At 41.6% G+C, this 22,066-nt stretch overlaps 2 protein-coding genes across 4 annotated transcripts in view; both read left to right on the top strand.

Moving 5' to 3' along the window:
* Positions 1 to 2,395: 2,395 nt before the first annotated feature.
* On the top strand, positions 2,396 to 8,238 carry LOC110498038 (molybdenum cofactor synthesis 3). The gene is made up of 13 exons (XM_090211428.1): positions 2,396 to 2,597; positions 2,927 to 3,059; positions 3,145 to 3,237; positions 3,494 to 3,614; positions 4,293 to 4,370; positions 4,550 to 4,664; positions 4,814 to 4,922; positions 5,006 to 5,068; positions 5,374 to 5,537; positions 5,913 to 5,960; positions 6,541 to 6,637; positions 6,848 to 6,955; positions 7,607 to 8,238. Exons 1-13 carry the CDS (start codon positions 2,508 to 2,510, stop codon positions 7,762 to 7,764), a joined length of 1,377 nt encoding a protein of 458 aa, XP_090067554.1. The 5' UTR covers positions 2,396 to 2,507; the 3' UTR covers positions 7,765 to 8,238.
* Positions 8,239 to 8,274: 36 nt separating this feature from the next.
* Positions 8,275 to 22,066, top strand: part of LOC110498037 (serine/threonine-protein kinase D3) — a 68,632-nt gene continuing 54,840 nt past the window's right edge. The window contains exons 1-2 of one of the 3 annotated variants that reach the window (XM_021574579.3): positions 8,275 to 8,774; positions 9,311 to 10,071. In XM_021574579.3, the coding sequence (XP_021430254.2) occupies positions 9,763 to 10,071 (309 nt within the window). In that variant the 5' untranslated portion in view covers positions 8,275 to 8,774; positions 9,311 to 9,762. The remainder of the gene's footprint in view (positions 8,775 to 9,310; positions 10,072 to 22,066) is intronic. The other 2 variants (XM_021574581.3, XM_036954957.2) reach the window with 2 other exon arrangements.

Below are 22,066 nucleotides of genomic sequence, written 5' to 3'. Positions count from 1 at the left end.
ATACACTCACTACTGTAAATGACTTCAATGTAAATATAGGAGATAATAAGGGAGAAAACAAACCGGTCCTAAATCTGTCTATAACAAACTCAGCTTAAATATCATTTTGGAAAGACACACATGGACATTGAATAGGGTATTGATCGTATTCCACTGACCCAGGTCATTTTCGTTTGGTCTCAAAGTTCACCTGCCTCTTGTGCAGTGATCATCTGTTGTCCTGGTAACCGGGACTGAGTGCCAGCACAGTGATAAAAAAGATGGTTTATGAGAGAATAACAGCACCCTTCCCCTGTAGCTTACACTGTGCTCTGAAGATCAGCAGCTCTCTATTGTTGCAGGGTATAGTTGGCATGTGGTGATCTGGCTGAGGAGATGACTATGATTCTCATGTGTATTCTCTGGGACTTGACCTGAAAGGTCAACATCAATATGAACAGAGCATGGTCTTTCTTCTCTCTCCATTCAGCAGCCTCCATTACATGTACATTTACATTTAGCAGACACTATTATCCAGAGCAACTTACAGGAGCAATTAGGGTTAAGAGCCTTGCTCAAGGGCACATCAACATATTTTTCGCCGAGTCAGCTCAGGGATTCGAACAAGCAACTTTTCGGTTACTGTCCCAACCTCTTAACCGCTAGGCTACCTGCTGCCCTTTACAGAAGGTAATAGTAACACATGGGCTATTAACCAATGCAATAGAGTAGTAAACTGGTTATGATCACAGAGACTTAAAACCAATACTGTGGGGATCTTGTATTAGAATATCTCTTTCCTAGATGTATGCTGCAGTGAATGGGCTCACACCATGGGTCACACATGAGGTTGGTGACACCTTAATTGGGGAAGACGGGCTCATGGTAATGGCTGCAGGGTAATGGATTCTATGTGTCCGATGCTATTCCATTTGCTCCGTTCCAAACATTATTATGAGCCATCCTCCCCTCAGCAGCCTCCTGTGGTAAAAGGGGTTTGATTTAAGATTTATAAATATCAAGATCTGCAATTGGTGGATCAATGAGGATGACTGTGCTGCCATAGCAATGAGACGAATAGAAGAGAGGATGAACAACATGCGACCTGCATGGCCAAGCGCCTTGCATCACAAAGGAATTACACAACATCTACACTCTTAGAAAATAAGGTGTTATCTAGAACCTAAAATGGTTATTCGGCTGTCTCCATAGGAGAACCCTTTGAATTACCTTTTTGGTTCCAGGTAGAACCCTATTGGGTTCCATGACTAAACCTGCCACAGAGGGTTCTACATGGAACCCAAAAGGGTTATCCTATGGGGAAAGCTGAATAACCATTTTAGGTTCTAGATAACACCTTTTCTAAGAGTGTGTTGCAAGTGAACAGCTAATAAAATACCATTTGAGATCAGAGTTGTAAAAACAGACTGGCTTTATTGTTACTTTGCATGGATTATACTATTTTACGTAGCTAGGCTACAAACTCACTTTGAAATAAATGGTTTGCAATATTATTAATTATAAATATGAAATGTCAATATGTGGAAAATATTCTAGATACTGCCTGTGTGTTTATCTCATTGCCCATCTATCTATTCATTGCATTTTTCCCATTGGGAATTTTGCCCAGGCAGCCCAGCAATCTTGTTACAATAGAAAAATAACATTTTGTATTAATTTAGGCTATAACAATCACACATGCAACTGAAAACGGTAATCTAGAAAATTAAAACAGGTAACTTTTTAAAAATAAAAGCAACAAGAACATGCTCACATAATCATTGAACAATATAATGTCGTGTTTTTATAGCCTACCTTCTCTTGTGTCCATGGGATGTGTGCCTTCTCTCCATTGATATTATCGACAAATGTTGCACAAATTCCTACTACATAAAACAAATGCATAAACGTTCAACCATCGCCGCGGTTTCTCTCACTGAACATTCCGAGGCTCTCCTCTGTGTAATCTACAGTGCGTCACTGTTTTTATTTATTTATTTATCCCAAGGCGCCAGAGAGAGCAGATGGTATATTTATGAATTATTGGTTTGTAAAATGTTCCCTTTGGTTTAATGTTGGATTTTTTTATGAAGGCTTCAATTCAATTTATGATTTTACTGATTATAAAATTTGAACAAAGCTTGCATCTCTAAATCTGTCTGCATTTTAGGTAAACTAGTGTCAGTACAAATGTAAGTATAGCCTTTCAAAGTGATTTCAAAACGTACATTTCCCATTTTTAAATGATTTGAGCGGCTTATAGATGGATATACTAGTAAAGTAATCAAACTGTGGGAACGAAACTGCGCAGTGACAGCAGCGCGTGTAGTGCCTTGATCAACCACGCTAGATTAAACCTGGCGCTGGAACGCACCTCCAACTGGCACGTGGTCTCATTACACGTGATCCTCTTCTGTAGACCAGGAAGTACCGAGTGCTACAAATCACCACAAACATCACTGAAACTGTAACAGCCAGCAACGTTGTGACAGTTTCCTGTCGCACGTGTTTTCTATCGTATTGTAATAATGGCGGAAGAGGTTTCCTGCTTGAAGGCACGGCTTATGGAGAAAGAAAAAGAGATAGTTGCATTGAAGAATAAACTGGCATTAGAAAAGGTAGGCCTATGACACTATTTAGCTTTTACATTGAATATCAGGAGGTAGCTGTAGCCTCGTGCTTGCAGTGGCTGTTTAGCAGCAGCGCACGTTATAATGTAGCTATATGATTCAGAGTTTGAGCAACGATGCTTTGGTTTGAGCAGTGAGGAAGACATCCTTAGTTTGAGTCAACAAGAGGAAATTTGGATGGATAGATTCGTGAGGCTAACTAGCCTACAAATCAATTGACTTTATATCCCTTGACGTGTTATATTTGGTTATTGTCTAAAATAATAACAACAACTTTAACGTATTCTAAACCACCACCTTTTCTCCACTGAAATCAGAACAGTTTGATAGATCTGCAGCTGCAGGAGAAAGTGACAACACTTCCACCTCTGAAACTCAAGGCAACCCTGTCCAATGAAGACATCATGCGCTACAGCAGACAGCTTATACTGCCAGAGTTTGGTGTACAAGGTAATAATGGCAGCTTTCACCCAAACTCTGATTGACGTAAACACTATTGAAAAACACTATTGAAACCATCATTTGATCTCTGCAGGTCAGCTAAACCTCTCCCAGACATCAGTGCTGGTTGTGGGGTGTGGAGGACTAGGCTGTCCCCTGGCACAGTATCTAGCTGCAGCAGGAATCGGTAGGTAAAAATGTGGGGAAAGAGAATTTCAGTAAGTTATACCCTCAGTAACGGTCAATGATTCATATGCTGTACATCCAAATAGATGAACAAGTCCCTTGAATCTGTACACATCAATAAAGCATTTGAGGATGGCATAACTTCACAAAGTATTAGGTAGGCCTACTACATATAATATACCTGTGAACCTTTAGGGATATGCAATACTGATGTGTGTGTACACTGTTATAACGTGTCCATCCCTCTATAACCCCAGGGCGTGTGGGTCTTCTGGACTATGACGAGGTGGAACTGAGTAACCTGCACAGACAGGTGCTCCATGGAGAAGACAGCCAGGGACAGGCCAAGGCCCAGTCTGCTGCCCATGCTGTCAGAAGGTACAGGAGGCTACTGGGGCCTGCACAGGCTGATACATAGACTGTAATCATGTCAGTCACTAGCATGTAGGCCTACCATAAGTTGGTGCATTCGCTGCCATCTCACTACATTGTCACAGGTTGTATTACACTGTTGTTTTGACTGTCCACGAATACCCAACTATCTTTCTCTGTTGATTTATTTTCGAAAGCACTTATTGTGGTCTTTCACTCAATGATGCTGCAGTACTGTGAAGAACTTCCACAGCATAGCTATAGCCACTTGGTGGTGCCATTTACTCAAACAGCAATAGCTTGCTTTCAGATAACTGTATAGGTATAGTCACCACTCTTATTTGTTAGTGTACATACAGTACATTAATGGCATTGCAATTGAATGTTAAAGTCCTACTCCCGTCTCGTTTTCACTTCATGTAACACCTGATTTACTTAAGGCACATCTCAATAGGTAATCCAGATGTCTCATGACATGGCAGAAGTGGGGGTATTCATACGTGGGAAATCTTTTTTTCAACAGGAAAAGTAAAACAAATCACTGGAGGGTGTTTTTAAGGTTTTGGCATTCAGAGGAAAAGAGAATTAGCGAGCCTATATTCTGTGCAGTAGTTCTTGCTCTCCAAAATGAGTATGAGGGGTTGAATGTGAATGGCCTTGTCTGTCCTTTTTATGTGTGTACAGGTTGAACTCCACAGTAGAATGCATTCCCTACCACCTCCAGCTCTCTCCAGAAAATGCTTTACAGCTCATCCAACAGTATCCTCCCTCTCAGCCTTGTGCCTTCTATTATCTTCCAGGGGGTAAAGAAGAGGTTTTACTGTTTGTCATACAGGATTTTCTTGTCATCAAATCCAGAGTCAAACATTTACCATAACACTGACATTTTGAGGGAAGAAAATCACTGCATCTTTACTCCTTGACATTATCCACCTCATGTACGACATTGTGGCTGACTGTTCGGACAACGTTCCCACCCGGTATCTGGTGAATGATGCCTGTGTCCTCAGTGGCAAGCCCCTAGTATCTGCCAGTGCCCTGAGAATGGAGGGCCAGGTAAGGATCTAGTTACATTTTAGTCTCTATAATTAAGTCCCCACATGCTAACTGGATTTACATCAATGTCTGACAAATGACTGACTAGTAAATGGAATATGTTTATTGCTTTTCCTTTGTGCATAGTAACCCCTCTTGTCTGTGTCTAGCTGACAGTGTATAACTACCGTGGAGGCCCCTGCTACAGGTGCCTGTACCCAAAGCCTCCACCCCCAGAGATGGTGACTAACTGCTCTGACGGAGGGATCTTAGGAGTAGGTGAGTCCTCTTCTAATTTGTGTCTTCACTGTTAGGTAGAGAGAGGAATTGATTGTTGATGTTTCACTCTTTTTTTTTCTCAGTGCCAGGGATCATGGGATGCTTCCAAGCATTGGAGGTCCTGAAGATAGCCTCAGGACAGGGCTGTATCCTTCCCAGTGAAAGCTCCCTGAGTCACTCCACTGCCCCACTGCTTAGCTACTGCACAATGAAACAACACTTTCTGCTTAGTCATGGTGCTGACTAGATGAATGAAAGCATGAATGAGTCAGTGTAGCATGGGAAGGAAGGGGTGTTTTTCTTCATGACCATGCCCATCTGATAACACTTGACTAAAAGAGAGGAAATTCTGTGAAATTTCAGGACCTTTGAGGTCTGTTTCTGAATATACAAAGAACATTGTGGTGTTTGTTAAGCCAGACAGGAGCCTTTTCCTTGACCGAGGTGACAGCTTCCTGTGGCCAACAGCTGTTGATGTTTGACGCCCAGGATGCCAAGTTCCGGTCCATCAGGCTGCGGTCCAAGCAGGCCAGCTGTGCTGTGTGTGGAGAGAACCCCACTGTCACACACCTTGTAGATTATGAGAAGTTCTGTGGGTCTGCTGCCACAGATAAGGTCAGGGGTCACTGAGAAGAGGGCCAAGTGGGCAAACATCTTGCATATTGAGTTGCAATTTAATACTGTTCAAAGGGTTAAGTTACCATTTTAAAGTAAGAGGAGGTGGTGTGTCCCAATCTAAAATGACCAGAGTGAGTGTCATCACTACACCTTTGATGGCTTAGAACTACACGTAGCACATGGAATGTTGTGCCAGGAAAATGTGTTAATTATCCATCATTTAGATAAATAGCAGAGATATGCACTGTATGTCAAAATGAGTTTTCTGTACTTAGCTCAACTAAAAAAAATGTTTTCCATCAATTATAGGACAATTTTAGTTTCAATGTTTGCTTTGAATATTTACCTAATATTTTCTGGGTTTTCTTTCAGTGTCGAAGACTAAACCTTCTCTCCAAAGACCAGAGGGTAACAGTGCAGGTGGAGTATAGTTGATTACTTTCTGTTTTATAATTATGATTACACTTGATTGTCTGTGATTCGTGTGCATTCATAAACCCAGATTAAATCTAAAAGCTGACCCAACCCTAAATGGGAAATGACTAAAACTCGAATGTACGTTTTCTACGGAAAATAATCATGTATTTGTTTGTTGGCACTGACAGAAATGGTGGTGGTTTGGGAGTTGTTTGGGTTTCTGCTAAATTACAGTTTTAAAAAGAATTGAGCCATTAAGATGAAGATCATGATTGATTAGGCCTAAAATAGATTATTTAATGCATGCAGTCAGAAACAGTTTTATTTCCTATAATTGAAATAATGTGACAAAGTTAAACTTACTCCACCCTACTCCACTCAAAGAAGGCAGCCAGTTGTGCCATGCATATGGTGATAGGCCAAAGCAACTCAACCAGTCTATGTGCCATCTTTGTGTCATCTCACAAAATAACAGCAACTTTAATTCAGACGTGACAGACCTTTTAAACACTACACTGTCTAACAAAGTAAGTGTTGTAGGTGACCACTGACAACCATTGTAATTTCTCCTTTCTATTGCCAGGAGTATAAATCTATAGTGGACAACACAGCTGCTCATCTCCTGCTGGATGTTCGCCCTCTAGTGGAGGTAGATATATGTCACCTACCCACCTCCCTCAGTATCCTTTTGCTGGCTGAATGCCCTCCTGTCATTGTACTCCACTAGCTATATAGTTACCATTTGCAAGATATGGAGTTAGTGAGGAGGATATAAATACTGCTATTAATGACGTCAGTCATCCCTGTGCTTTCATAAGTGTTCTGAGCTGCGTTAAGTAATTGTACTCAATTCAATGGTACAATGTTTAATTTCCTTAAATCATTGCTAGACATCCCTCTATCCAGTTTAGAGGACAGAAAAAGTGAACATATCCGAGTGCTGAAGGAGAGAATTGGCAGAGTGAAAGAGGAGATGTTGAATGAATCCCAGGTCCCAGGTAATATGACTGACAATAGGTCTTCATCTAGCTACTCAGGTCACAACACACAGTGGCTCTTCCGTAGCTAGCTAGGTGTATGGAGCAGCCCATATTCACTGAACAAAAGAGGGGTAATTTGAGTGCTAATTAAGTCTGTGTAGCCTTGTCCTGTGAGAGTATTTTGGACAGCCAATGATGGGAGGTGGAGTTGCTAGGTAATTATTTTTCTAACACAAAAATATACCGTCATCGTGAACAGCTGGCCTCTTTTTATTGAATAGTCATCATGGTATTTTTTTCTGCAGTGTATTTCCAGCAAGCCTGTGTATATTTTGTTATTAATGAGCTATTTTAATGGGTAATTCTGGGAACGACAGTGTAAACAGTAAACGCAGACCTTTAGTTGAACACCTGACACCCTTGAAAGTTTCTAATCGATTCAGGTTTCAAGAGTGAAAGAAGGGACCTGAGTTTACAAGTCATATCATGTCCATAACACATCCAATAGTGAATTAGAATATCATCCCATAACTCTGCTTCTAGCTGAGCATTAAACAATTGTTCTTGCCCATTTTATATATTCAACTCACCTAGTCAGGAAATTGCCAGGAAATGCCAGGAAATTGAAGCTACTCATCAATTTGATCTGTTTGTGTTTCCATACTGCAGTATATGTGATCTGTAAGCTGGGTAATGACTCCCAGAAGGCAGTTCAGGTCTTGGAGAAGATGTCAGGCTCTGAAGTGGACTTTGTCACTGTTAAAGACATCTGTGGAGGGCTGATGGCCTGGGCACAGAAGATAGACCCCTCTTTCCCACAGTATTGACTCAACGTCACAGGTTCTGCACTGTGGATTCATGACTTTGTTAATAAACATGTTCATAAATGTCATCATAGCGACCATTTTTCTACCTTGTTTTATGTATGCTGGTTGCATTGGACATGGCAAATATGACAGACAGATTAAATTGCAGTTACATCTTAAAGGTGAAAAGTGAAAGAAATAGTCATATCTGCTGTTCATGTTTTCTGGGCTGTATTATATATATATATAACCTTGTTCCAGATTGTAGAATTTTTATAACCCCAATTCATCGTGAAGGGGATGCATGGTAATATGTGTGTATGTGTTAATTCATTATGAATTTTTAGCTATTTGTTATTACACATCTATACATTCATAATGTGTTGCCAGTTTGGATAGGAAACAATGAGTAGCTGATGCATGTCAGCATCCTCTCCAAAGCAATATTAGAAGCAACACTGCGACAGTGTAAAGAATAAAGAATGATGACATGTTTCTCCCTTGTCGGCAACTTATTTTCAGAACTGAACCAATCGAGGTAACTAGTTTTTTCCCCCTGCATCTGCCCGAATAACGGAAAGGATGTAGATGAAAGAGGCATGCGCAACGTAAAGTGAACCTTTTAGAGACGCCATTGCGTTTGTGAGATTGTAGTTTGAATATTTCTCTTCACCGATGGAAACCCAATGAAGCAAATAGGTGATCGAACTCCAAGCCCCAGGAACCTTTCTCCTGTTTTTTTTCTGTCAGAATAGGGGGAGAAGTCACAGCTGGGACGATAATAAAATGCACATGAATTTACTATCTAGCAACAACGAATAGACTACAAGAGGAAGTTTCAAAAAGCGGAGAACTCGGTAATGTGAGTCTTAGCGAGCGTTTAAACATGTGTACAAATGCATGTGGTTACATCGTTTTTTATCGATAAGGCAACTTGAATCTTCGTTTTCTTCGATTGTTGGAGTTTTTGGAGAAGTTTTTGCTGTCCACGGATCCAATGTTGCCTTTTTCAGAAGGTGAAGGTAATGTAGGTATGTTGTTTTAGACATGTATATACGATTGGAATAGTTCATTCATAGTGAATAATATTTGAAGAAGCTTTCACTGCAAAACCAGGTGTTGTATAACTTGTTTGGTTGGCATTCGTGGACATGTAGTTTTCTGCCAGCAGTTCAATCGAAAGCGGGAGGATGTTGAGAAGCCTTGATTCCAGATGTTGGTTCTGCATGAGAATAGATAAAACAGATAACATGCCCTAATGTATGGTTCTAAAACGTGATGCATTGTTTGTACTTGCGCACCTACATTGTAAGGGTTGTTAACAATATAATCGAAGTTTCAAATTAGGTCTACAATTATTTAATTTGTTTATTGTATGCAAACCATAGCCCTACCATGTTTATTTCCCGTAAGTTCTCAGCTTTGACGTCATGATTTGTTTTGCTGAATTTGTTCAGTTAGGTTGAATAATGTAAAATGACGACTTTTATGGCCTACTTCCATTTCCACAAACCCAAACATATTATATTCTACCATCATTACATTTACTGCATCTGTTTTGTGACAGGTTTTCTGTGGTCAGGGCGGATTTCTGACTCCAGTACTGTGAGGGGACACCATTCAAGAACATGACGTTTGGAATGGTGACCGCCTCTTGCAGTGAGCGTTGGGGAATCGATCTACCACGTCCGGAGCATCCACAATGCATACTGCACACATCTCTTGCCTTGAAGAGTGAGTGGAGGCCATTTAGTGCAATCAATAGGCTTTGTCCATGAATTGATTGCCAGGTATCTGTCTGAGAAGTCAATGGGGAGGAAAGTTTGACTATTGCTGTTGACGAACACTGCTCATGATACTTTGAAGACCTTGCATTTCATGTCTCCTAGAATGAGTATTGAGTGTTCCTTCAACCTAGTGTCTGTGCTTAGTGTTTCAGTGGTGCCTCATTTAACAAGGCATCACTGACAGTTCCATTACTTTACATTTTGCATCATCTCTGCCATTGGAAGAAACCCAATGTCTGCCTGCAGCAGCTCAACTCCTCCGTCCTTTCCTAAAGCCTACCTCCACTCACAACTCCCAGTCCTGCCTCCGACCCCCTCACCATCGCCAAGCCCCCCAGCACCCCTCTACAGCCGCCTGTCCAACGGGAGTCACAGAAGTCACACTCACAGCGCTCCCAGTCCCACCAACTCCCGCAGCTCTTTCCATGGAGTGTCCTTCCTCCTCCAGATTGGCCTGACCAGAGAGATGGTGAACCTGGAGAACCATGACCTGTCGCTGTCTGCTGTCAAAGACCTGGTCTGCTCTATTGTTGACCAAAAGGTAATTACACAACTCTTCCTTGTTTTAACACTTGACCTACTGCAGCTAATGCATAATGACAGAGTGAAAAATGGTTGACTTTTACGGATATTTATAGAATGAAATGCAATCGATAGGCCTGAGCAAGAGAAAGCAAATTCACTGTAAATCCTAAAAGCTTAGTTGTCTTTTTGTGGCTCAAATTCAAGTTTCAAGAAAGTTTGGAAAGTCTTCCATCAGGCATACTGCTAAGTAAATCAGGGGCATATTTCCTTAACACTGCTCTTTGGAATGTTGTTCTGTATTCTTTGCTGTGGTTGCAAGTTGAAAGAACACAGTTTAAATGAACAGGGAGACAGTTATATTGCAGACAGTGTTGCCCTGAAATGCATAGCATCTGTGGTTTGCCATTTCTGTGCCATACTCCTCTGTTTAGGCTTTGTTTTTGTAAAGCAGACATCTGTGTCTCGTGCACAGAGTGAGTTTTATGCACCACAGCAGCACGCTCGGCAGCAGTGAAGCCTCTCAGGCTGCCGCGCACGATCTAGTAGCATCAGCTATTTACATTGTGGTGTACTCTCACTGGAGACACAAACACTGAACCACTCAGTGGTTTATTCCTCTCAAAGTCATCCATGATGTAATGTTCAAGCGAGGTTATTTTCCATGACAATGGTGGCTCTTAGTAATGACTTTGGGTTATGGCCCCTGCATGAGACGAGTCTTTGAACATATAGGCTGTATCAACAAACAGTGGTTGTCCATGTACCACTGACTAGAAAGAGGCAGAAGCAAATTTGGAAAATCAAGAGTAAACCAATGGAACCAAAGGTAGTTTGCTGATTCCATTTGTTTGGAGTGGCCTTGGCTTAGAATACAGATTTCAGATTCACATTCAGATGTTCCTATCCAACTGATACCATACATTAGACTGCTTATTAGATCATGAACGTTTATATATGTATGTATGTATGTATGTATGTATATACACTGCTCAAAAACACTAAAATAACACATCCTAGATCTCAATGAATGAAATATTCTTATTAAATACTTCTTTCTTTGCATAGTTGAATGTGCTGATAACAAATTCACACAAAAATGATCAATGGAAATCAAATTTATCAACCCATGGAGGTCTGGATTTGGAGTCACACTCAAAATTAAAGTGGAAAACCACACTACAGGCTGATCCAACTTTGATGTAATGTCCTTAAAACAAGTCAAAATGAGGCTCAGTAGTGTGTGTATGACCTCCCTACAATGCCTGGGCATGCTCCTGATGAGGTGGCGGATGGTCTCCTGAGGAATATCCTCCCAGACCTGGACTAAAGCATCCGCCAACTCCTGGACAGTCTGTGGTGCAACGTGGCGTTTGTGGATGGAGCGAGACATGATGTCCCAGATGTGCTCAATTGGATTCAGGTCTGGGGAACGGGCGGGCCAGTCCATAGCATCAATGCCTTCCTCTTGCAAGAACTGCTGACACACTCCAGCCACATGAGGTCTAGCATGGTCTTGCATTAGGAGGAACCCAGGGCCAACCACACCAGCATATGGTCTGAGGATCTCATCTCGGTACCTAATGGCAGTCAGGCTACCTCTGGCGAGCACATGGAGGGCTGTGCGGCCCCCCAAAGAAATGCCACCCCACACCATGACTGCCCCACCGCCAAACCGGTCATGCTGGAGGATGTTGCAGGCAGCAGAACGTTCTCCACGGCGTCTCCAGACTGTCACGTCTGTCACATGTGCTCAGTGTGAACCTGCTTTCATCTGTGAAGAGCACAGGGCGCCAGTGGCGAATTTGCCAATCTTGGTGTTCTCTGGCAAATGCCAAACGTCCTGCACAGTGTTGGGCTGTAAGCACAACCCCCACCTGTGGACGTCGGGCCCTCATGGAGTCTGTTTCTGACCGTTTGAGCAGACACATGCACATTTGTGGCCTGCTGGAGGTCATTTTGCAGGGCTCTGGCCGTGCTCCTCCTGCTCCTCCTTGCACAAAGGCGGAGGTAGCGGTCCTGCTGCTGGGTTGTTGCCCTCCTACGGCCTCCTCCACATCTCCTGATGTACTGGCCTATCTCCTGGTAGCACCTCCATGCTCTGGACACTACGCTGACAGACACAGCAAACCTTCTTGCCACAGCTCGCATTGATGTACCATCCTGGATGAGCTGCACTACCTGAGCCACTTGTGTGGGTTGTAGACTCCGTCTCATGCTACCACTAGAGTGAAAGCACCACCAGCATTCAAAAGTTTCCAAAACATCAGCCAGGAAGCATAGGAACTGAGAAGTGGTCTGTGGTCACCACCTGCAGAACCACTCCTTTATTGGGGGTGTCCTGATAATTGCCTATAATTTCCACCTGTTGTCTATTCCATTTGCACAACAGCATGTGAAATGTATTGTCAATCAGTGTTGCTTCCTAAGTGGACAGTTTGATTTCACAGAAGTGTGATTGACTTGGAGTTGCATTGTGTTGTTTAAGTGTTCCCTTTATTTTTTTGAGCAGTGTGTGTGTGTATATATATATATATATATATATATATATATATATATATATATATATATATATATATATATATATATATATATATATATATATATATATATATATATATATATATATATATTACAGTACCAGTCAAAAGTTTGGACATCTACTCATTCCAGGGGTTTTCTTTAGTTTGACTATTTTCTACATTGTAGAATAATAGTGAAGACATCAAAACTATGAAATAACAAATATGGAATCATGTAGTAACCAAAAAAGTGTTAAACAAATTAAAATATATTTTATATTTGAGATTCTTCCTTGTTGACAGCTTTGCACTCTCTTTACATTCTTTCAACCAGCTTCATCAGGTAGTCACCTGGAATGCATTTAAATTTAACAGGGGTGCCTTATTAAAAGTTAATTTGTGGAATTTCTTTCCTTCTAAATGTGTTTGAGCGAGTTAGTTGTGTTGTGACAAGGTAGGGGTGTATACAGAAGATAGCCCTATTTGGTAAAAGAACAGCTCAAATAAGCAAAGAGAAATGACAGTCCATCATTACTTTAAGACATGAAGGTCAGTCATTACGGAAAATTTCAAGAACTTTGAAAGTTTCTTCAAGTGCAGTTGCAAAACCATCAAGCGCTATGATGAAACTGGCGCTCATGAGGACCACCACAGGAAAGGAAGACCCAGACTTACCTCTGCTGCAGAGGGTAAGTTCATTAGAGTTACCAGCCTCAGCCCCCCAAAAATGCTTCACAGAGTTCAAGTAACAGACACATCTCAACATCAACTGTTCAGAGGAGACTGCATGAATCAGGCCTTCATGGTCGAATTGCTGCAAAGAAACCGCTACTGAAGGACACCAATAAGAAGAAGAGACTTGCTTGGGCCAGGAAACACGAGCATGTGACATTTGACCAGTGGAAATCTGTCCTTTGGTCTGATGAGTCCAAATTTGAGATGTTTGGTTCCAACCGCCGTGTCTTTGTGAGACACAGAGTAGGTGAACGGATGATCTCTGCATGTGTGGTTCCCACTGTGAAGCATGGAGAGGAAGGTGTGGGGGTGCTTTGCTGGTGACACTGTCAGTGATTTCTTTAAAATTCAAGGCACACTTAACCAGCATGGACACCACAGCATTCTGCCACAATACGCCATCCCATCTGGTTTGCACTTAGTGGGACTATTATTTGTTTTTCAACAGGACAATGACCCAACACAACTCCAGGCTGTGTAAGAGTTATTTGACCAAGAAGGAGAGTGATGGAGTGCTGCATCAGATGACCTGCCTCTACAATCACCCGAGCTCAACCCAATTGAGATGGTTTGGGATGAGTTGGATGACAGAGTGAATAAAAAGCTGCCAACAAGTGCCTAGTATATGTTGGAAAAGCATTCCAGGTGAAGCTAGTTGAGAAAATGTCAGGAGTGTGCAAAGCTGTCAAGGCAAAGGGTGGCTACTTTGAAGAATCTCAAATATAAAATATATTTGGATTTGTTTAACACTTTTTTGGTTACTACATGATTTCATATGTGTTATTTCATAGTTTTGATGTCTTCACCATTATTCTACAATGTAGAAAATAGTAAAAATAAAGAAAAACCCTTGAATAAGTAGGTGTCTCAACTTTTGACTTGTACTATATATATTTTTAACCCTTATTTTACCAGGTAAGTTGAATGAGGACACATTCTCATTTACAGCAACGACCTGGGGAATAGTTAGAGTGGGTAGTTTGTCAGCTTATAAAACATACACTTTGTTCCAAGGTCATTTATGGTAAGTCTTACTCACTCTTTTGATGTTTGTTACTCAATTACATTTTGTGCTTTTCTCTCTCCATTTTGAGTGTTTGGATTCCTATTTGATAGATCTGGTGTAGGTCCTACTGTTCTTATATGTGGATGTTCTTATCACAAACACCTGTGTTAATGAAATGGCATTCACACATTCATCTATTGTATTATCGTCTTACACCCATAATGAAGATTACTCTATTTGTGTCTGTAGTTAATCGGAGACTAAGTGAGTGAGAGATGAGATTATAGAACTCATTCCATCAGGTCTAATGGGTAAAGAGAAGGGTGGGTTGGAGTCACAGGGATCAGGTATTTTGGAGAAATGGGGGCATGAGGGTTGTAGTTAGAAAGAGGAGGTAAAACGCTATATTTTTCTCTGTGCTTCCTGGCTGCCCACACAGTCACATTTATAGATACTTTGTTCACTTCACACCTCCCCTTACTTGTCACTTCTAGAATGCAAATACTCTGTAACCTTTTCCTCTCCAGAGATTCATTGTTCTCAGAAAATGGAGCAGCTTTGAGCTACAGATGTAGGATCTTCATTTGATCACTCTGTTGCAGGATAATTTTCCTGCAATGTGGGAAATGTAAAACTTGTAGTGTATTTGAGGTTTAAAACGGCTTCTGAAGCTTGTAAATTCCACATTTGAAATTTCAGACTTGATTTTCCCTTATGAAAAATTGATCAACTGCTGCAAAAATGTCAGTTTTAATTGTAATTCACATAATCATTCACATTTCATTTTCCCGCTGTAGCAAACTGGCTCAAATTAAGGTCCTACATCTGCATTGAGCTGACACGTCCCATTCAGTACGCCTGAGCTAGCTGATCATCGCTATCTTATTCTTATCCATATTTTTTTAAACTGCATTGTTGATTAGGCGCTCGTAAGTAAGCATTTCACTGTAATGCTGTTGTATTCGGCGCATGTGACTAATACAATTTGATTTGATAAAAGGAACATACTGAGAACCATTCAAAATTGCTAAAGCCCATATAACCACCAGTGCTAATTGTACAACAAAGTGGAAATTGAATTAATCATTGAGTGTCTCGCTTATGTTCTGTAATGGAATGTAGTTTACATTCACATTCCCCCAGGCCAGTGTAATGTTGTTGTTCTTTATGGGTTATGATGATACTCACTCACTAGTTCTAGGGATTTCTGATCTGCAGAGCAGAACATCTGATTACTGCTGATATTTGCATAGATCTGGTAATGTATTGGCAAGTTTGCAAAGGTTTGTTACAAGAGCTAAAGAAAAAGGTCATAAATACGATATGAAGAAAATGCTTAAATAAAATCTAAACTGTCTGTTTGCATTAACCTTAAAGATGATATTACTTTTAAATATGCTGCTTACATTAAAATCTGCTAAATAGGCACTGTACTTTGTGTTACCCTTCAACAAGATGGCGCCGACAGACATGGCAGCTCTGTTTCTGGCTCCTAAGAAACTTCACAGTATACAGTATCAGTCAAAAGTTTGGACACACCTAATCATTCCAGGGTTTTTCCTTAGTTTGACTATTTTCTAATCGACATTGTAGAATAAAAGTGAAGATATCAAAACTATTAAATTACACACATGGAATCTGTAGTAATAGAAAAAAGTGTTCAACAAATCAAAATGTATTTTATATTTGAGATTCTTCAAATTAGCCACCCTTTGCCTTGATGACAGCTTTGCACACTCTTGGCATTCTCTCAACCAGCTTCATGAGGTATTCACCAGGAATTCATGTCAATTAACAGGTGTACCTTGTTAAAAGTCAATTTGTGGAATTTCTTTCCTTCTTAATGCGTTTAAGCCAATCAGTTGTATTGTGACAAGGTAGGGTTGGTATACAGAAGATAGCCCCATTTGGTAAAAGACCAAGTCCACATTATGGCAAGAACAGCTCAAATATGCAAAGTGAAACGACAGTCCATCATTATCATTTTAAGACATGAAGGTTAGTCAATCCGGAACATTTCAAGAACTTTGAAAGTTTCTTCAAGTGCAGTCACAAAAACCATCAAGCGCTATGATGAAACTGGCTCTCATGAGGACCGCCACAGGAAAGGAAGTCCTAGAGTTACCTGCAGAGGATGAGTTCATTAGAGTTACCAGCCTCAGAAATTGCAGCCCAAAAAAATGCTTCACAGAGTTCAAGTAACATACACATCTCAACATCAACTGTTCAGAGGAGACTGCATGAATCAGGCCATCATGGTCGAAATCCTGCAAAGAAACCACTTCTAAAGGACACCAATAAGAAGAAGAGACTTGCTTGGAAACAAGAAACACGAGCAATGGACATTAGACCAATAGAAATCTGTCCTTTGGTCCGATGAGTCCAAATTTGAGATGTTTGGTTCCAACCGCCGTATCTTTGTGAGACGCAGAGTAGGTGAACGGTTCCCACTTTGAAGCATGGAGGGGAGGTGTGGGGGTGCTTTGCTGGTGACACTGTCAGTGATTTATTTAAAATTCAAGGCACACTTAACCAGCATGGCAACCACAGCATTCTGCAGTGATACACCATCCCATCTGGTTTGCACTTAGTGGGACTATCATTTGTTTTTCAACAGGACAATGACCCAAAACAAACCTCTAGGCTAAGTAAGGGCTATTTGACCAAGAAGGAGAGTGATGGAGTGCTGCATCCCATGACCTGGCCTCCACAATCACCCGACTTCATTTGAGATGGTATGGGAAGAGTTGGACCACAAAATGAAGGGAAAGCAGCCAACAAGTTCTCAGCATACAGTGGGGAGAACAAGTATTTGATACACTGCCGATTTTGCAGATTTTCCTACTTACAAAGCATGTAGATGTCTGTCATTTTTATCATAGGTATACTTCAACTGTGAGAGACGGAATCAAAAACAAAAATCCAGAAAATCACATTGTATGATTTTTAAGTAATTAATTTGCATTTTATTGCATGACGTAAATATTGAACACCTACCAACCAGTAAGAATTCCGGCTCTCACAGACCAGTATCCCTCCTGTTCTCCACTCATTACCTGTATTAACTGCACCTGTTTGAACTCGTTACCTGTATAAAAGACACCTGTCCACACACTCAATCGAACAGACTCCAACCTCTCCACAATGGCCAAGACCAGAGAGCTGCGTAAGGACATCAGGATAAAATTGTAGACCTGCACAAGGCTGGGATGGGCTACAGGACAATAGGCAACAGCTTGGTGAGAAGGCAACAACTGTTGGCGCAATTATTAGAAAATGGAAGTTCAAGATGACGGTCAATCATCCTCGGTCTGTGGCTCCATGCAAGATCTCACCTCGTGGGGCATCAATGATCGTGAGGGATCAGCCGAGAACTACACGGCAGGACCTGGTCAATGACCTGAAGAGAGCTGGGACCACAGTCTCAAAGAAAACCATTAGTAACACACTACGGCGTCATGGATTTGAATCCTGCAGCACACGCAAAGTCCCCCTGCTCAAGCCAGCGCATGTCCAGGCCCGTCTGAAGTTTGCCAATGACCATCTGGATGATCGAGAGGAGGAATGGGAGAAGGTCATGTGGTCTGATGAGACAAAAATAGAGCTTTTGGTCAAAATTCACTCGCCGTGTTTGGAGGAATAAGAAGGATGAGTACAACCCCAAGAACACCATCCCAACCGTAAAGCATGGAGGTGGAAACATTATTCTTTGGGGATGCTTTTCTGCACAGGGGACAGGATGACTGCACCGTATTGAGGGGAGGATGGATGGGGCCATGTATCGGAGAACTTGGCCAACAACCTCCTTCCCTCAGTAAGAGCATTGAAGATGGGTCGTGGCTGGGTCTTCCAGCATGACAACGACCCGAAACACACAGCCAGGGCAACTAAGGAGTGGCTCCGTAAGAAGCATCTCAAGGTCCTGGAGTGGAGTGGCCTAGCCAGTCTCCAGACCTGAACCCAATAGAAAATCTTTGGAGGGAGCTGAACATCCGTATTGCCCAGCGACAGCCCTGAAACCTGAAGGATCTGGAGAAGGTCTGTATGGAGGAGTGGGACTGCTGCAGTGTGTGCAAACCTGGTCAAGAACTACAGGAAACGTATGATCTCTGTAATTGCAAACAAAGGTTTCTGTACCAAATATTAAGTTCTGCTTTTCTGATGTGTCAAATACGTATGTCATGCAATAAAATGCAAATGAATTACTTAAAAATCATACAATGTGATTTTCTGGATTTTTTTAGATTCCGTCTCTCACAGTTAAAGTGTACTTATGAAAAAAATTACAGACCTCTACATGCTTTGTAAGTAGGAAAACCTGAAATTGGCAGTGTATCAAATGCTTGTTCTCCCCACTGTATGTGGGACTCCTTCAAGACTGATGGAAAAGCATTCCAGGTGACTACCTCATAAAGCTGGTTGAGAGAATGCAAAGCTGTCATCAAGGCAAGGGGTGGCTTCTTTGAAGAATCAAAAATATATTTTGATTTGTTAAACACTTTCTTGGTTACTACATGATTCCATATGTGTTATTTCATAGTTCAGAATGCAGCATTCTGCAATTCTGGGACATAGACGTCTTATATGGGCAGAAAGCTTCAATTCTTGTTAATCTAACTGCATTGTCCAATCTGGCATTCATACCATGTTTGTATTATCTTTTACCAGATCTATATATATTATTACCAGAATTTATATTCTCCTACATTAATTTCACATTTCCACAAACTTAAAAGTGTTCCCTTTCAAATGATATCAAGAATATGCATATCATTGCTTCAGGTACTGAGCTACAGGCAGTTAGATTACTGACAATCTGAAAGGTATGAAGTTGAACCCAGGATTTCAGTGTCACCAGGGAGCGGACAGGGAAAGTGTTTTATGTTCTACTATCTCAGTAGATAGAGTCTGGACAGAACTGTGCCCCATTGAGGGACAGTTTAATGGGTAGGTGATCCACCAGTACGTCACTGAGCCAGGCAACAAACATGGAGCAACATCAGTCAGGAGTATACGCTGTTGGAGCAGTTGATTCCCTTCAATTTTTTAAAAAACAGATTAGTATTAGATTTTCATTTGCTTTGTCCTTGGCCTAGTCCTAGATTGACATTGTCGTTGCTCTCCCTTGTTTGCACAGAATACACACATTGACCTGCGTTGTTATCTTTACAGATGCTTCCTTGTGGTATTTCAATGTGTATAATCAGCATTGACCATTTATCTCTTGGCTGAACCCTCATTTTGAATCAGACTAGTTAGAGAATGCAATCAGTTATAATAGCTGTGTATTCTATGGACTCCATGTAGCTCATTCATCATCCAACTGACTGCCAAACTACAGGGCCCCCATGGGATGTGTTATGAAGTTGCCCTTATTCACTGATCCAAGGTCTGTTTTGGCTCTCTATGGTTAAGATAGGTAACCGACCGTTAAGGGAACTTTTACAAAACCTCGTAATGATTAAGATTGACCATGGGATAACCTGATCCTAGAGGTTATCGTAGATTATAACTTCTTCCTGAAGCCCTCTGCATAGCTGTTGCCCTCTCTGCTCCACTTCAGTCAATGAGATGATGGGGGTCCTGACCCTTTTTGAGAGTATCATCAGTTGGCGTGAGAGCACCACCTCACCAACGCAGACCATGCTCCTCTGGGACTGTGAGGAGACACAGCAGAGGGAGTGAGTGACATGACCCACCCTGAGGGGCACCAGGCGGCCCAGGCTTGGCTCTCTTCTGTGACTGCCTGCCACCAGACTCTGGGTCTGTCTCCCTAGCCCTGGCTATTTGGTTGGGGTGTCTGGGGGTGATGAATGGGGGGATAAACAGCGATAGTGTCTGCTTGTAGAGCCGCTTCCTGTTTGGTGTCGCTCAAGTCCTCTCGTGCAGCCAGAGAGGGAGCAACCACGAAACAAAGGTTCACGACTCCCTGAGAATGACCTTTCTCCAGCAGCCTGCCAGACCAGCCAACAAGCATTCCTCCGCTTCCCATTCAGGCATACTTGGAGGATGATGTGATGTTGTTGGGATGGGATGCCATGAAATTAAATATTTTCAGCTATAGCACTGGGTTTTTGTATCTCTTCTGCCAAATTGTAGAGGAGTGTGTAATGGTTATGGCATGCTCGACATAGGATATTGAGCTATGTTTATGGCGTGCTTGACATGCCTTAATAGCCTATAAATGCAGGATTAAATAACAGGTGGGGGTGTTTGGAGGCGAAGGTTGGGAAACGTTGCCTCGTCAGTTGAAACGTTGAAAGTGTTGGATGTAAAATGGAGGGTTTAAAGTGTACCTTGGCCTTCAAGTTATCGGTCCTCTCTAACTGTCAGAGGGGATGATAAAGCTTGCAAAGAGGAAGGACATTTTAAGTCCTTTTGGCAAAGGCAATGGAAAAAAATACTACTTTTCCTCAAAAGGCAGTTTTATGAACATCTCTACCTTACCCCTAGGATATTCCTACTCTGTTCTGAACATATTCACTACAGCTGGAAATACTGTGCTGTGAAATGTTGCTGTCTCGCACAGTACAGACTTGCTTTCCTACTGGTTTGTTAGTGCAGTAGAGTAACTCCCAGTTTCTGGTTGAGAGTGGCACTGCTGCTTGTGTAATTAGCTGAACAAAGGCCTTTTGAGAAGCAAACACTCCATTAGTCAAGTTTTATTTATTAACCTTTATTTAACTAGGCAAGTCAGTTAAGAACAAATTCTTATTTACAATGATGGACTACCCCGGCCAAACCTGGATGACGCTGGGCCAATTGTGCGCTGCCCTATGGGACTCCCAATCACAGCCGGATTTGATTCAGCCTGGGGCTGCCTGATTTGATTCAAACCAAATCTATTTATTCTCAAATAAATATTGAAACATGTTCAATTTGGTTTAAATAATGCAAAAAAAAGTGTTGGAGAAGAAATTAAAAGTGCAATATGTGCCATGTAAGAAAGCTAACGTTTAAGTTCCTTGCTCAGAACATGAGAACATATGAAAGCTGGTGGTTCCTTTTAACACGAGTCTTCAATATTCACAGGTAAGACGTTTTAGGTTGTAGTTATAATAGGAATTATAGGACTATTTCTCTCTATACCATTTGTATTTCATTAACCTTTGACTATTGGATGTTCTTATAGGCACTTTATTGCCAGTGTAACAGTATAGCTTCTGTTCCTCTCCTCGCCCCTACCTGGGCTCGAACCAGGAACACAACGACAACAGCCACCCCCGAAGCAGCGTTACCCATCGCTCCACAAAAGCCACGGCCCTTGCAGAGCAAGGGGAACAACCACTTCAAGTCTCAGAGCTAGTGACGTTTGAAACACTATTAGAGCACACCCCGCTAACTACCTAGCCATTTCACATCGGTTACACCAGCCTAATTTCGGGAGTTGATATGCTTGAAGTCATAAACAGCTGCTGGCAAACGCACGAAAGTGCTGTTTGAATGAATGCTTACGAGCCTGCTGCTGCCTACCATCGCTCAGTCAAACTGCTCTATCAAATCATAGACTTAATTATAACATAATAACACACAGAAATACGAGCCTAAGGTAATTAATATGGTGGAATCCGGAAACTATCATCTCGAAAACAAGACGTTTATTCTTTCAGTGAAATACGGAACCGTTACGTATTTTATCTAACGAGTGGCATCCATAAGTCTAAATATTTCTGTTACATTGCACAACCTTCAATGATATGTCATAATTACGTAAAATTCTGGCAAATTAGTTAGCAACGAGCCAGGCGGCC

This window comes from Oncorhynchus mykiss, chromosome 19 (genome assembly GCF_057628025.1).
Source record: "Oncorhynchus mykiss isolate SJ-2025 chromosome 19, ASM5762802v1, whole genome shotgun sequence".
Lineage (NCBI taxonomy): Eukaryota > Metazoa > Chordata > Actinopteri > Salmoniformes > Salmonidae > Oncorhynchus > Oncorhynchus mykiss.
The sequence above is the reverse complement of the archived record's forward strand: the minus strand, read 5'-3'. Positions and strand labels throughout refer to the sequence as shown.